Below are 17080 nucleotides of genomic sequence, written 5' to 3'. Positions count from 1 at the left end.
TGAGCACTCACGTACCTCTCACAGTTCTTTTGACATCCTCAGCCTGAGACAGGAAGCGTGGGTCGATGAGTGGCTGGTTGGACGGATTCGTGGCATTCAGTGTCACAGTGCCTCGCGACTTTGGCTGAATCATGACGAGAGTGGCCATGAAACCTTTTCTTCCTTCCATTGGCTTGTAGTACATTTCGTAGACCTGGGAGAGGAATCATGATAGCCACTCAGGCGGCTCTAGATGTGCGAACGGACGCGCCACACTGTAGCTGAATGAGCAATGCGTAAATCAAGAGGGTGTTAGCGGTTTCATGAAAGAGAAATCTACAAACCACGTAACTGCAATTAAAACGTTCCTGATTAAATCAGTGGCGGATCCAAGGGGGGGGGGGGGGGGGTGCGGTTGGGCTATCGACCCCGCCCTTCCACCTCCCTCGACAGGGATTTTTGGCACGTCGAATTTTTTTGGCCGCTGCGGCCACCATCGCGCTGTCCGCGGCGAGCAACGCACCCCTCACTTCTACCTTCTTGTTAGGCGCCACACTGGACGCAACCGCTGCCGTTATGGTAGCGAGCTTATCGCTTCCTCCCCACCACCAATCTCACCCCTTCGGAGAGTAGAATGTCGTTTAAATAAGCGGGGCAGGTACTGCAGGTACTGGCACCCTACCTGTGAATGTTGCCAGTGCCGAAAGGCCATTGTCTGCTCTACGCCGTTTGAAGACTTGGGTGCGTTCTCAAATGAGCGAAGGGCGCTTGAGTGGACTGGCAATGTTACATACTCATCTGGACATTGCCACTGACACAACAAGATGGATTCAGCGGTTCGCAACCAAAGATAGCGGACAACGGAGGTTAGAGTTTGTGATCTAAGTAGTTTGCATAGGTTGGGTTTTTGCAAGATTAATTGCTGAAGATGCCAACCCTAATGCTTTTAAACAAACCTGTGAACCTTGCTATCCCAAATGGGCATATTTGTTCTTGTATAAATACTGTCTTTCCGTTGTATGTGTTGCTGTTCGATTCTTCTGTTTTCGTTGGTTAAGATTGTCGCCTGTTCCTATGTATAGTTGCATGATTATTTTTATTGCGATAGCAATTATATGGACACTTCAACCGGATTTCTGCCGTCGGCGTCGCCGTCACCGTCGCCGTGAGGTTCCGTATAGATAAAATCTTCACCGCGCGCCGTATGCCCGAGCTTCCGGGAAGCGTGCGGGGACGCGCGCTATCACGGAGAGCGAACGCACTCAATCTCCCTCGCGCAAGCAACGAAGCGGGAAGCCAGCGCCGGAGGGAGCGGGGGGAGGGGGGGGGGGGCATTGCTACTCTGCCAGCGCGCTCGTCGCTCGACCGCGCCGTCTCTTATCTCTCCCACGCGCAAGCAAGGAAGCAGGAAGCCAGCGCCGGAGGGAGCGGGGGGGGGGGGGGGGGGGGCACTTATACTCTGTCAACAACCGCGCTCGCCGCTCGCCGCACCGTCTCTTATCTCCACACGGCTCTGGCCTTTATGCACTGTGCATTCGCCGCTCAGTTTCTGTTGAAGCGATAGACCGCACGTACCTTCGCCCGCTGCAGCGTACGGGCTTGCTGCCAGCGTTTTGGCAGTCGTTGTCTGCAGTCATTCAGTGTGATCTATTCATGTTTGTTTGTGCGCGCTCACACCACGCTTGTTCATTCAGTTAGTAATAGTCGGGCCACATTTTCCAACGCACGCTACACATGTAATGCTGCCCGGATCGGCAGTGCAGCGCTACAGGTGTGTCCCTTCGCACGCGCGCTGCCCACGGGAAGCGCTTCTCATCAACACCACCGTTTCACACGCGCCTTCTCGTGGTCATCGAGTCTCTCTTCATGTCGGTCTACTTACGCCGCAGCACACCTGCTTACTTAATCAGCTCATGTTTACTACAATTCATATTGCTACCAAAGCAGCTCACCTTACTTCGTATGACATTGCTGTGTTGCTATCGCATTCATTGCTTCGCCCTTAGGGCGAAACTGACATTTTTTTAGCAGACGTTGTTCTAGTAGTTTTGCTTCTGTCTACATATGTGTATAATATTTTAATTTTGTTCCCCCAGAGTTTACTTGTTATCCGTGACTCATGAGTGTCATACCGGTGTTACACGACCACTTTTGATCGCGATCAAGCCCGATCCGGATCGAAATTCTCGATTGTGATTGACTCCCTCGCGCAGTTTGCGCAAACGAGCCAATCACGACCGAGAAATTCGATCCGGATCGAGCTTGATAGCGATCAAAAGTGTGCTGTGTGACACCCCTGTTACTCTACTTCCCTATAGGCAAAGCTCGGCAGGGCTTTTAGGGTAAATGATGAAATCGCCGCTCTCCTGGTTAATGCTGCTTGTATTGACCCTTTTCGCGGCGCTCCCGTGGGTGCTGCCATGTTTGATCACGTGGTGACGCGTCCATTGCTTGCCTCAGCCGCCTCCGTTGCCTCCGCGTTTACAATGCAAGCGCGTGACGCCGGTGCGGCACAACAAACCTCCTTTTCGACGCATATCGTAGACGGTGACTGTGTACACGGCACGAAGCTTTGGCCACAGCTTCAGAGGACATGAAAGTGCTTTTAGAGCTCATTACGCCTTGTCCAAATGGCGCGAGCAGCGTATACGGAACTTGTACTGAAAGCGGTGCTAGATATGTATTCCAAGCTGTCCGAACTTTCCGCTTATGAATTAAATCGGGATCAGTGTGCTCTGCGTTCTTTATTTGGCAAACATTTTGAACCAGCGGCTTGCCATATTTCTGACTCAGTAAGGTTCCTCGGTGCGACCACTATCTGATTGTTTATTTTCAGCGTAATCACTCGCGGGTGTGCTCTGCTGCGATAAATTTGTTTTTGCTGCGCACAAAGGCTTGGAATTTAAATGTTCTGTACTTTGCGGTACCTCGTAGCATGGTCCCAAGGGACTATTCTCGTAGCAAAGACGTATTATCGCTAGTCCCTCGCTTACTCTGCGGACCGTCACGAAACATTCAGCTTCCAACATATTCGTGTCTTGTCGGTGCAGTCGCCGTCACTCATGCTTCGGCACATTGATTCAAGTGTGCGCCTATTCACTCACACGTTGGCGATAGGGTGGGTGTAAGTTTTCGTGTGAGTAAGGGTGGATGTGTGTAGATAACGTGCGGGAAACTTACTATGCCAGTAAGTGGCACTACTTCATTTTGTAACGAGCGGTACTCACTCCCAAGTGCCGACGTTCCGGAGTCGAAGTCCTTTCTTTGGAGGTTAGCTATACAGCGCAGGCGAATGAATTATATTTTTTTATCCTTGAGGAAAGCCGTGCATCGCGAAGGGTGGCAACACGGGCAGTCCTTAAGTTACAGCGGCGACACATGTTGATTCATTCATTAATATGTGAATCATTATTTTTGCAGCGAACTAGCGCGCACACGTCTTCCCTTTATCGTTACATATTTTTCAGTATGAATTGGGCACAGTGCATTAGCGCACACCCAGTTGCATTTTCGACAGCTTATCGCACAGTAGCAGGGCAGAAGCAGTAATGGTTTCGTATTCGTGCGCATTCTCTGAGGCAACGTATGGCGCGCGGCCGAAAGCGCCATCACGTTCCTCTAGAGCAAACTGCTACGCGAAAAGGGTCAATAATTTTCCTAACGCCTTTCTTGTGTTCATATTTGTAGCCGACATTATCCAGATTCCTGTATAAAATTTTTGTTTTAGTTATTAGTGCTTTTACAAGGCTTGACCATGCCCACCGGTGTGAATAAATTGTTTTCAAGCTGTTCACATAGTTGTCTGCAAGATGTTGTTGATAGAATAGGCACTGAGGGATCCAACTGAGAAATCATGACGATTTGTTTACAGAGGTGTGGTTATTTGCGGAACCCCCCCCCCCCCAAAAAAAAAAAAAAGATGGCAAGGAGATCCGCCCTTGGATTAACTACGAAATCACTCAGTATTCGAAGCTTGTCTATGCGCACAGTGTTTTTAGTGGTTGGTCATGTCAGCAAGAATGCATGCGCAAGATTGTGAATGTAACAGTGAAAGCTGCATTGCGAGAAAAAAAGGTGATGCACTGGGGACAGAGCGCTTATAGGCACAGCGACACCACCACCAAATTGCCAAAGCAACAACGCAAATAAAACGTCAAAGTGTCTAACGCACTTCCTTGGCGTTCCAGTTACTTTTGTGCTTTAATGCATAAAACAGCGTATTCTTAAAGAAGTAAATTGAACAACAATGCACTTTTACTTCAAGTTTGACGGCGCATATCTTGAAACGGGTGTCATAGATCCTCAGAGTTCGTTTAACATTATGTGCCTTGCATACTGACTAGCTACAATTCTTAGATTGAAGTATGTACCATGATGTAATTAATAAGTTGATTACCGTAATTATGTTATTTATTCAATTAAGCACTTTGATTTCTCGTAGGAGTAATGGCCGTCTCATCGAATAATTTTGATCAAGGGTTAGAATTGCGCTGTCTGCCAGAGGCAATTTTTTTAAAATTTGGTGCAGCTAAAGAAAAAAGAACACTGCATAAAGTAAGCAAAATGACGGTCACAGTGGCGACTGTTGGTGGCTCCGCCCACCTAAAAATGAGCTTGCGTGCACGAAAACTGTTTGGTAGAACTTGGCATGAGATAGTTAAAATGGAGGTCCCGTTCTAGGTCGCGAAGCGAGCGAGTTGATAATCCGCCACCGCTAGAAAATGTATCCTGCTTGTTTTTATAAACCTGCTCATTCGTAAGTTGGCCTCCCAGACTGCAAGGTGCTGCCGGAGGACACTTAATGATCATCTGCCTGGGAGGTACATTCAGCTAGATGCGACTATAAGAAAGCACTTAAACAAATATTCCAAGTTTGATCATTTGGAAGCCTGAGACTCACTTCCTGAGAGACTTGCGGCGGCTTCGGCGTCATGTCACCCGGAAACAGGTCCGTGAGTACAGTCTGTATGTCCGGGAAGTCGTCCGCGCCCCTCCTATACTGGCTGCTTGTGAATAAGATCACCTCCGTACCGCCAGGAATGGCCAGAACACCTGCGATATTTACGCGATACGGCAGGAACCGACGGAATCCGGAGCGTTCTTACGGCTGATAATAGTCATCTTATTCAGTACAAAATGGCCCGCGAAATTTTGACGTAGCATCGCGTGGCCAATAATACTAATAAGCACACCGTAGTCTCATAGTCACAATGTTCACCTCCAGTTTAACACACCCTATTTCTTTCTTTCTTTCTTTCTTTCTTTCTTTCTTTCTTTCTTTCTTTCTTTCTTTCTTTCTTTCTTTCTTTCTTTCTTTCTTCTTTCTTTCTTTCTTTCTTTCTTTGGTATTCATCTGTTGCGTCATGTACGCGCACGCACCCAGTGCGCATTGACAAAGTTTTTCTTGCCTCAATTTTTCCCACCCACGTTGCCCTTTCCACTTCGCTATATGTATTATTATTATTATTTGGTATGTACACATATGCATACAAAGACAAGAAGGAAATAGGAAGGGAGCAACCTAACTGCCACCAAGAGGGGCACAACACCTGCCTACTCTTTCAGGAGGAGGGAATAGAGGAAATAAAAATAGGAGGAAAGAAAAGAGGAAATAAAGAAATGGCGGAGACTCACACAGAACAAAACAGAAACACAAATAATGTCTATAAACGGCAGGCCAAGTCAGTATCCTTTAGAAATGTTAGCAGGGCTCGATGGGCCTGGTCATGTCGAGCAGCGCACCCCCTTGGAAACAGGCAATCGTCAAGGGTCGCACATTGCAGTCCAATAAGTATATTCTGAGAAGAGGTATATTGGCGGTGTCCTTCAAGGACGCTACGAGTTCCAAGAACGGCGAGGCAGCGTGGAGCACCGTCTCCAAAGACACCAGCGACCAACAGCGCGAGCGGAGCGGGCCGAGCGTTGGCGATGCCGCTGGATGGAAGCGCGTCTTCTTCTTCACAATCACCCCCGTAGAAAAAGAGCCATCCTGACGGCCTAAAAGGTTGTAGGCAGAGGGTCATGGTAGGGCTTGAGTCGCGCCACGTGGACGAGGTCACGTCCACGCCGGAGAATGTCGCCAGATGGAGAAAGTGGCTCGATGAGAAAATTCACCGGGGACGTTCGCTCCAAGACGCGGTAAGGCCCTTCGTACTTTGAAACGAGTTTTGAGGAAAGGCCAGGAGTTTGGCAAGGAACAGCCAGCCATACAAGAGACCCTGGGGCATACGTGGGACTCAGCAGGGAGTCGGCACGGCCTTCCTTCTGGCGCTGTTGTTCTTATGACGTAAAGGTGCGCGCGAGCTGGCGGCACTCTTCGGTTTGTCGGGCAGCTTCGTACACAGGTGGGCACTCGGAAGTGTCAGGACGGTATGGAACGAAAGTGTCGATGGTATGCAATGGCTCCCATCCATATAGAAGGAATAAAGGTGAAAATACCGTAGTAGCTTGTATCGCGGTGTTGTATGCGAACGTTACAAAAGGAAGTACGCGGTCCCAGTTCCCATGATCAGATGTAACGTACATCGCAAGCATATCACCGAGAGTGCGGTTAAACCATTCGGTGAGCCCGTTAGATTGCGGATGGTAAGCCGCCCTTATTAGATGATAATGTGGCATTCCGAAAGCAGAGCTTCGACCACTTCGGAGAGGAAGGCGCGACCAATATAACTGAGGAATTCTCGAGGTGCGCCATGTCGAAGGATGAAGCGATGCAAGACGAAAGAGGCTATATCCCGCGCTGTAGAATTCGGTAGAGCAGCAGTTTCGGCGTAGCGTGTCAAATGGTCCCCAGCAACTATGATCCAACGATTGCCATCCGGTGTCATGGGAAGCGGGCCGTAGATGTCAATGCCGACGCGATCGAAGGGTTTGGTAGGGCACGGAAGCAGCTGCAAGGCGCCGGACGCACGCAAAGGTGGTAATTTGTGACGCTGACAGTAAGGGCAGCACTGAACAAACTTTCGTACAAAAGTGTACATTCCCCGCCAGTAGCAGCGATGGCTAATACGTTCGTAAGTCTTAAATACTCCGGCGTGACCACATTGCGAATCGTCGTGAAAAGAGGCACAGATTTGGGATCTTAAGCTGCGGGGAATTACTGGTAGCCATCTACGACCTTCGGGAGCGTAGTTTCGTCGGTGAAGCAGCTGATCACGAATGGCGAAATCAACAGCTTGGCGTCAGAGGGATCGGGATACAGGGGTGGTCGATGATCCAGAAAGATAGGCGAAAAGAGAAGCGATCTATGGGTCACGGCGTTGTTCGGTGCCAATCGAGTCAAGGTCAAAAGATGACAAGGGGTGAGCGCAAGTGGTTCCGCAGGCCGAGTCTGGAGGTAGAGGTGAACGGGAAAGGGCGTCAGCGTCAGTGTGCTTGCGTCCGTAGCTGTATACGACGCTATCGTGCTCGTATCGTATACTCCTGGATTCGGAGTGCCCAGCGTGCTAAGCAGCCAGAGGGATATTTCAACGTGGCGAGCCAGCAAAGCGCGTGGTCATCCGTTACTATATCAAATGGGCGGCGGTATAAGTATGGGCGGAACTTGCCAAGCGCCCATACTAGAGTCAAGCACTCTTTTTCAGTCACGCTGTAACCGGCCTCTGCTTTTGTCAGCGTACGACTCGCATAAGTGACCACGCATAAGTAGCCGGGCTTGCATTGCGCTGGCGTCTGTATGTACCTCAGTCGCAGCTGTCGGGTCGAAATGGCAAAGAATAGGTGGAGAGGTAAGAAGACGACGCAGCGTAGCAAACACGGCGTCGCATGCAGGGGGCCAGGAGGAGAGGTCCGCGCCACCACGTAGGAGCTGGGTCAAGGGCGACATGATCGATGCGAAATTGCGCACAAAGCGCCGGAAATATGAGCACAGGTCCACAAAACTGCGAAGTTCTTTGACGTTAGTAGGCTTCGGGAACTGAGCGACTGCACGAAGTTTCGCAGGGTCCGGTAGAACGCCGTGCTTGGACACGGTGTGGCCTAAGATGGGCAGCTCCCGCGCGGCGAAGCGGCACTTCTTGAGGTTCAGTTGCAGGCCAGCGTTGGTGAGACACGTCAAAACATGTCTAAGGCGAAGTAGGTGGGTCGGAAAGTCAGGCGAGAAAACTACGACATCGTCGAAGTAACAAAGACACATAGACCACTTGAGGCCACGCAGTGTATTGTCCATGAGTCGTTCAAACGTCGCAGGCGCGTTGCAAAGTTCAAAGGGCATCACGTTGAACTCGTATAGGCCGTCAGGTGTAAGAAATGCCGTTTTCTGGCTATCGGCTTCAGCCATGGGAACCTGCCAGTAGCCAGAACGCAAGTCTAGGGACAAAAAGAATTCCGCGCCCTGAAGGCTGTCAAGGGCGTCGTCGATGCGCGGCAACGAATAGACGTCCTCGCGCGTGACCTTATTTAATCGACGGTAGTCAACCCAAAAGCGAATAGACCCGTCCTTCTTGCGAACGAGAACGACAGCAGATGCCCAGGGACTGTGGGATGGTTGAATAACGCCACGGCGTAGCATATTGTCGACTTGGTCGTTGATGACGCGACGCTCGTCGGCAGAGACGCGGTACGCTCGTTGACGCAACGGCTGGTGTAAGCAGGTATCAATGTAGTGCTGCACTTCCGAGGTTCGGCCCAGTTGCGGCTGAGAAACATCAAAGGAATTTCTAAAGTGGTGTAGAAGCTGAAGAAGCTCAGAGTGTTCGGCAGGGGTTAGTGGCGATGGAACTGGAGAACATGTCGCTCGACAACTCTTCAAGCGTTGAAAGGGCGAGGAGTTTGTTCGAGCAAAGTGGGACGATATCGGATTATGTGGCATATAGCCGAAGCACCGAAAGCCTCAGAATTACCACGACACGTCTCAAATAAACGTCACTCCAGGAATACGGTCTGTCGCTATATCGCGCTTATGTCATTCGCATTACCGTCGACAGCAATCGTTAGATGAGTTCTGCCGTAATCGTTTCTTTTTAGATGCGAAACAGTTATGGCGGGGGCTTTGTCCGTCCCTCCATCCATCCGCCGTGCGGTGTCCACACCCGCACTGCGCATGCGCATCCTCCTCCCCCTCCTCTCCTTGTTTCATCTCGCCTCCTCTCGGCATTCCTCCTCTCCTCTGCGACGCTCCTCTCCTCTCCGGATTGCGCAACGAATGGCAACACCTGCTTTCCGCGCGCGATAATGCGAAGCAGCTTAGGTTAGAGGCGCGACGGTAGGCGCTGCATACTCCGCTGGGGGGCTGCACTGTAGCTCGCGGTATAATGACGCGCGCGCGCGCGCTCCGCTCCTCTCATTCTCCTCCCGCAACGCCGCGATGAGTGCCACGGACAGCGCCAGCGTCAACGCCAGTGTCAGCGCCGTGGACAGCGCCGCGGAGAAGAGGGCTCGAGCCGCTGCCACGAAACGGCAGCGGCGACAGGCCGATTCCGAACTTCGGGCTCGCTAAGCCGAAAGGAATCCTCAACCTAACGGAAACGACGAACTGAAAACTAATGGGAACTTGAGTCGGATCCCATGGCTGCTTCGCATACTACTCAGGGTTCCCCTACGAGAAGATGGTGTAACTTTTTTTCTTTATTTAGCAGCATTGAAAAGATATAGTTGGCTGAAGCTGTTTATTGTTTCAAATATTAAGGATTGCTTTCAAAGAGCATAGCTTTTCCCATTTGAGGTATTCGAATTCAGTAAATTGTTTGATATATCGTCGTACAACTTCGAGGTGCCTTAGGTTTATTTACCCAACAGTTTCAGTCCACCGACCGAAACTGTTGACTAAATAAACCTAAGATAACCGCGAAGTTGTGCCTCTCATTTTTCTAAATACGCTTCGCCCATTGAATATTCCAGTTACTACTATGTATGTATATATATAATTTGTCCAGTAACTCTGAAGCTCAGCTAAGGCAAATTATGCCAATAAATAGTTCACTTCTCTCTAGTAAAGTACATGTAATAGATTAATGGTATTTATTAACACAAGTCTTGATGAGTGCCCACATTATCGGGAAAACAGTGCAAGTGTGACAGCCAACAGAACAGGCATAATCAAGAGTGATATTCAAGAATATAATAAAGTACTTTACATGGTGCTGGACGCTCAGTTTGTTGTAGTTTTAGCGGGAGAAAATCTGTAATAACGGGGCGCCGATGGTACCTAGAAGCACTTAACGTTGAATAAGTGAAGCAACGGGACGTCAACAAAATTTGGTACATTGATACTAGTGAACATATTTCGAACGTAAGTACTAGACAAGGGGCGCTTTGTCGGCAGCAAAAAACTTCATAACACCTTTTTTTAAGCAAGAGATGAGATCCACAGATGCTATAAATGCAGGCAAATCATAATTTTGTTTTTCCGGACCACGAGTTCTGGATCCGACCAGCGGACGAGCTCGTTAAGCGTGCCGTGTACGATTCGCTTCTGCCCTTCGCGGACGACTCTGGTTTGCTGCTCAGACTGTGTGGCTCACTTGAACAGCTGACTTACCAACATCTATTTGCCCCTCCCTTTCCACCAAATTCTGCACCTGAATTTCCCTAGCTCCGGCCCAACATAGGCCAAAGCGCCAGCCCTTGCAAATATGTCATTCATACATTCTTTCATGCGACAAAGTAATCCATGAGACAACAAAGGTGTTAAAATGAAATCCCCTTGCACGTTTCTCAGTTGCAGCACACTTGTGTGCCGTATATGAAGTCGAATTCTGGATGTCTGAGTGCATAGAGGCAACTTAATGTGCTGAAGGTGTTAGCGGCAGCAAACGTAATAAGCATGCATACCAGTCCTATTGTAAGCATACTGTTGTATGGCCGAGATGTTGAAGATGCCAACTTCGTCCTTTGGTGTGGTGACCACGAGACCCGTGAAGACCACGTGGTCCTGAAGACCTCGGCCTACAGGAAGGTCAGCCACGACGGGTATCTGACAAGAACGGTGAATTTATAACGAGAACGGTTAACGGTGAAATATTTTTATTTAAATGTGCCATTTTTACCGGCCAATCCACGTCATGTTACAGGCACACAAAGAGCGTGAAAAGGACAACAAACACATGAATGATCAAAAAAGCAACCACGGCGCTGCTTCGTTCATCGTTCGACACAACTGACACGATCCTACAGGCACTTGACGTTAATTATTATTTTTAAGAGCAGGAATCCAAATCAACAATAGGCGCCGTGCTTGCCTAGAAAAACGATTTCTCAGTCCCTGTGGGTTTCGATTGAAACTTCCGCAGTAAAGCTTCCTCTTAAATCTGTGTGGACCAAATACAGCCTTTGCAATGCTTCAGCCGTTATCAGCCGAATTTCCCAATGCCCTGAGACAACTCTACACCAAGTTTAGATTTGATGAAAACGGGGGCCATTGGAAGTGTAATCTGTGGCGAGACTTGAACGTGTCTGGCCTAATTAAAAGCGTCGCGATTATTTACTGAACTCTCATTCTTCCTCTCTTTTTATGCGTTATGCGAGGTTCATAGTAGGTTTTCGTGGAGCTTTCCGTGAACTAAACAAATGTATTTTGTATAGAGTATGCCTTGTGTGTTCATCGTCTCAAAACAAAAAGTATTTTCTGAGTGGGCCTGAGTGAGTTTCCTTTATTTTGCCGGTCTATGTGCGTGGATAAATTACTGCCTTTGTAAAAAAAATTACCAAGTGATCGAAAGCGTTGCATGCGAGCAAGGTTTCAAACGGCCCAGTTATATGCGGACAACGCTTTAATGAGTGTGATTTATTGACAAGCAATCAAAATTCTTATTGCAACTGCTCCAAAGAAACAGCTTCGCTGAAAATTAAACTGTGATTCTGCAAGATTGTACAAGTCACAGGAACCTCGTAACTTTAAAACGGGATGAAACTAACATCATGCAGTTCCCGCTTTAAGTTATTCCTGCGAAAAAGGGCGCGTTCATCGAAGGCAACGTGTAACCAATTGTCCCCTACTTCAGCCCTACTTCTTCTTAAAAGTTTCCGATAAAAAAAGTTCGGCAGCATTTTACACTCCTCTAACACGTGAAGGTGAAAGCCTGTCTCACACTTGGTAATGCGCCATCTCGCATCGTCGCGTTGCTGCTTTCGCAGTTCGGCGTCTTCGGGTCGTTTTCGACGCTTAGCTGCGGCTTCGCGTGCTCGTATAGCGGGGTCATACTCGCGCTAATGACGTTTCTCTTCAACTTTAAAGGGTCCCTGAACCACTTTTTGTCGAAGTGGAGAAAGACATTTGAAGTGACAAAAGGCTATTTCAGAAATCATCACCATCATCATCATTAGCCTATATTTATGTCCACTGCTGGACGAAGGCCTCTCCCTGTGATCTCCAATTACCCCTGGCTTGTCCTAGCTGATTCCAACTTGCGCCTGAAAGTTTCCTGACTTCATCACCCCACCTAGTTTTCTGCCGTCCTCGACTGCGTTTCCCCCCTCTTGGTATCCATTCTGTAACTCTAATGGTCCAGCGGTTATCCATCTGCGCATTACATGGCCTGCCCAGCTCCATTTCTTCCTCCTAATGTCAACTAGAATATCGGTTATCCCTGTGTGCTGTCTGATCCACACCACTCTCTTCCTGTCTCTTAACGTTAGGGCTAACATTTTTCGTTCCATCGTTCTTTGTGCGGTCCTTAATTTGTTCTCGAGCTTCTTTGTTAACCTCCAAGTTTCTACCCTATATGTTAGCGCCGGTAGAATGCAATGATTGTACACTTTTCTTTTCAACGACAGTGGTAAGCTCCCAGTCAGGATTTTGCAATGCCTGCCGTATGCATTCCAACCCAATATTATCCTTCTGTAAATTTCTTTCTCATGATCTGGGTCCCCTGTGAGTAATTGACCTAGATAAATGTACTCCTTTACAGACTCTGGAGGCTGACTGGCGATCCTGAATTCTTGTTCCCTTGCCAGGTTATTGAACATTATGTTTGTCTTCTGCATATTAATCTTCAGCCCCACTCTTACACTTTCTCGGTTAAGGGCCTCAATCAATTGCTGTAATTCGTCCCCATTGTTGCTGAATAGGACAATGTCATTTGAAAACCGAAGGTTGCTGAGATATTCGCCGTTGATCCTCACTCCTAAGCCTTCCCAGTCTAAGAGCTTGAATACTTCTTCTAAGCATGCAGTCAATAGCATTGGAGAGATTGTGTCTCCTTGCCTGGCCCCTTTCTTGACAGGTGCCTTTCTACTTTTCTTGTGGAGAACTAAGGTTGCTGTGCAATCCTTGTAGATATTTGCCAAGATATTCATGTATGCCTCCTGTACTCCTTGATATATATATATATATATATATATATATATATATATATATATATATATCACTCGACTAGACGCCGCGTATCTGTGCGTTGTATGCGTGATTCCAATGAATGTATGCACTGTTCGCTTCACTTTGCAGAGTGCTTGTAGCCTCTGCATTATGAGAGGGATGAGCCATTGCATTTTTGCTTGCTTAGGGGGGTATGAGCCATTGCTGATCATGGCAATTTTTGTACCACTGGACCGGACGACGTGTTTTTTTTTCAAGGTCATTGGGGGTATGAGCCACTTAAGGCTTTCGCCTTAAAAAGCCGCTAGTATATATGAACCACAATGATACGCATGCCAGAACAGTAACTTGTCAGCTGCGCAGACGAAGGTGAGATCACATACCTAATTTACCTGCCACCGCTCTTCATTGGCAAAGTCACAGAAGCTTGGCTCAAACACCTGTTCTAGTTTGACTGTCTTCACGCGAATCACCTAGCACGTAAAATCGTCGAGGTGGTTGTGTGAGCCAAGCCTTCTGTGACCTAACACCATAGTGAGATACATTGCCAAAAACTTGTTCTGAGCAGTAGCAAATAAATTGAGACTCTCACACGTTCATCCCCGCCTCTGGCAAGCTAGTCATTTAACGCAAATATATATATATATATATATATATATATATATATATATATATATATATCATAAGAAGCCAACAAACAATAACACCAAGAACAACATAGGGGAAATTACTTGTACTTACTGATTGAAATAAAGAAGTAATAAATTAATGGAAATGAAAACGGGTGAAACAACAACCGTCCGCAGGTGGGGAACGAACCCACGTCTTCGCATTACGCGTGCGATGCTCTCACCATTGAGCTACCGCGGAGCCGTTTTCCCATCCGCTTTCTGGGGTACTTATGTTTTACAGCTAGAACTAAACCTGGGAGTGTTATCCAGTGATATCCTCGTCACGTCGCTCGCCCTCACTTCCATTGTCCCAAAAAATGTCCCAGTCTTCTCGCTCACCCCGTCGTCGTTCCCCGTCTCCGTTCCGCCGTACTTCATCGCCCCTGCGTCCTGCCTTCACTTCTTTCGACAACCATCCGGAAAACTAGACGCTGCAGTTTTTGGAGGAGAAACTGCTTGTTTGCGAACTGTCCGAATTCCTCCTGCTCGCCCGACTAATTTACCCGCTGTTTCTGTGGAAGGTGTTTCTGTCGACGCTCTTATTGACACTGGCGCCGCCATCTGTTATTCATTGCGAACTATGCTTCTGTCTACGAAAAGTGCAAACTCCGTATGTTGGTACGGTCTTATGTGGTGCCAATGACAGTCCGATTTACCCCACCGGACAGTGTACTGCTCGTGTCCTCATCGACGGAATTCGCCATCATATACAGTTTACTGTGCTTTCGTCGTGCGCTCATCCGATCATCTTAGACTGGGATTTCTTGTCAGCTGCATGTGCTGTCATTTCGTGCGGACAACCACTTATACATATTACGGACACCGAGCTCTCTGATGCTGCCGATTGCTCGCCGCCCCATCTTGTCACAGCGGCAGATTTTGTTCTTCCACCCGGCCAAGCCCGCATTCTTACCATTAGATCTAGCGAAAATATCGACGGCGACGCAGTGGTTTCCCCTTCTCAGCGCTGCATTTTTCGGGGAATCGCCATCGCTTCTTGTCTAGTGCGTTTCTCACGCGGCTGCGCCAGTCTGACCGCCTACAAAACGACATCAGAGCCACTTCTGCTGCCGGAAGGGTCCACTGTTGCATGCTTATCGACGCAGCACCAGTATGTGTCGTCACTGCTTCGCCTGTTTCCTCCTTCGCCGAGTGTACGCCCACGGACGGTCCACCCAGTGCTCTCAGGGCCACTGTGAGTTCAGATGTGAGCCCAACTAAGACTGATGCCTTGCTGACCATCTTAAGGAAACACCAACCTTGCTTTGACATGTGTTCGGATAACAACCGTGGCCGCTCATCACATCGATCGAAACCGACGGATCCCGCGTCATTCGTCGCCGCCCTTACCGTGTATTGTCTGCTCAACGGAAAGTTATAGAAGACCAAGTCAACGACATGCTCGCCCGGAACGTTATAAGGCCTTCAGCAAGTCCTTGGTCGTCTCCTGTAGTCCTAGTTTTAAAAAAAAGGACGGTTCGGTACGCTGTTGCGTCGATTATAGGGCACTAAACAAAATTACCCGTAAGGATGTATATCCTTTGCCTCGTATTTACGATGCTTTGGATACCTTACAAGGTGCCGAATACTTTTCGAGCCTCGACTTGCATTCTGGATATTGGCAGATCCCGATGCATGAGCCCGACAAAGAGAAGACGGCGTTTGCAACACCTGATGGCCTTTTCGAATTCAACGTAATGCCTTTTGGTCTGTGCAATGCGCCAGCCACATTTGAACGAATGATCGATACCGTACTACGCGGCCTCAAATGGAAAACCTGCCTATGTTACCTGGATGACATTGTCATCTTTTCGTCCAGCTTATCCCAGTACCTAGAACGTTTAGACGACGTTCTCACGTGTCTAGCCAAGGCCGGTCTCCAGCTCAATACTAAGAAGTGTCGATTTGCGAGCCGCAGCATCAAAGTATTAGGTCACGTGGTCAGCAAGCACGGCATTGAGCCAGATCCCGACAAGGTCGCTGCTGTACAGCATTTCCCAACACCAACCATACCTAAAGACCTTCGCAGCTTTCTCGGATTAGCGTCGTACTTTCGCCGCTTTGTCCGTGGCTTCGCGACTATCGCAGCTCCTCTTCATAAACTCCTGACCACGACCACACCCCTTACCTGGACGGATGAATGTGAAGCCACCTTTCAGACCCTCAAGCGATGCCTCACATCAGGACCAGTGCTTCGTCACTTTGATCCCACTGCCTCTACTATCCTCCACACTGACGCAAGTGGGCATGGAATAGGAGCTGTCCTGCTGCAGCGGAACCACGCGTCAGAAGAGCAAGTCGTGGCCCGCGCGAGTCGTACTCTTTCTCCTGCTGAGCGAAACTACTCGTATACTATCACCGAACAACAATGCCTCGCCATCGTATGGTCCATACAAAAGTTTCGCCCCTATTGATATTGCCGGCAATTCACAATTGTGACTGACCACTATGCTCTGTGTTGGTTGCCCTCCCTGAAGAAGTTGTCCGGACGCCTCGGCCGTTGGGTTCTGCGTTTGCAGGAGTACGACTACACTGTCACATATAGGTCTCGCAGGCAACATCAACATGCTGACGCTTTATCTCGTTGCCCGCTGTCGCCAAATGCCCATGTCTCACCTTCCCTCCGTTCGGCACCGCCCAGCCAACCGACTTCAACCATGGCCCCGGTACGGTTTGTGACCTCGGTCGACATTCTGTCCTCAGAAGACCTCGCCTCCCTCCAACGTGCAGATACGTACTGCCGCACAATTATCGACCGGCTCACTGGCTTATCCCGTCCTCCCAACAGCCGCTTAAAACAACAACTGGCACGGTTTAAACTTCATGATGGCTTATTATTGCGGCAAGTTTACCACCCTACCGGACACCGATGGGTCCCAGTCGTCGCTCGCTCACTTCGACTACAAATTTTACAAGCTTTTCACGATGACGCAACGGCTGGTCACTTAGGATTTCATAAAACCCACGACCGCATTAAGACTCGCTGTTTCTGGCCTAGCCTGTCCACTAGTGTGCCAAGTACGTCAGTTCGTGTGCATCATGCCAACATCAAAAACGTTCGACCTCTCTTCCCGCCGGCCCTTTACAACCATTGCCGTGCCCGTCCGTTCCCTTTGAATTCGTGGGCATCGACTTATACGGACCCCTTCCGCTTACACCCGCGGGTCACCGCTGGATT

The 17080-nt window shown here is 48.8% G+C and overlaps 1 protein-coding gene across 2 annotated transcripts in view; it reads right to left on the bottom strand.

The window, feature by feature from the left end:
• LOC119452875 (glucose dehydrogenase [FAD, quinone]) overlaps positions 1 to 17080 on the bottom strand; it is a 207543-nt gene that overhangs the window by 59007 nt on the left and 131456 nt on the right. For both annotated transcript variants that reach the window (XM_037714827.2, XM_049667353.1), the window contains 3 exons: positions 10750 to 10891; positions 4880 to 5031; positions 16 to 193 (listed from right to left, as the gene is read on the bottom strand). In XM_037714827.2, coding sequence (XP_037570755.1) covers positions 16 to 193; positions 4880 to 5031; positions 10750 to 10891 — 472 coding nt within the window. The remainder of the gene's footprint in view (positions 1 to 15; positions 194 to 4879; positions 5032 to 10749; positions 10892 to 17080) is intronic.

The sequence above is a fragment of the Dermacentor silvarum genome, chromosome 5 (assembly GCF_013339745.2).
Source record: "Dermacentor silvarum isolate Dsil-2018 chromosome 5, BIME_Dsil_1.4, whole genome shotgun sequence".
Taxonomy (NCBI): domain Eukaryota; kingdom Metazoa; phylum Arthropoda; class Arachnida; order Ixodida; family Ixodidae; genus Dermacentor; species Dermacentor silvarum.
The sequence above is the reverse complement of the archived record's forward strand: the minus strand, read 5'-3'. Positions and strand labels throughout refer to the sequence as shown.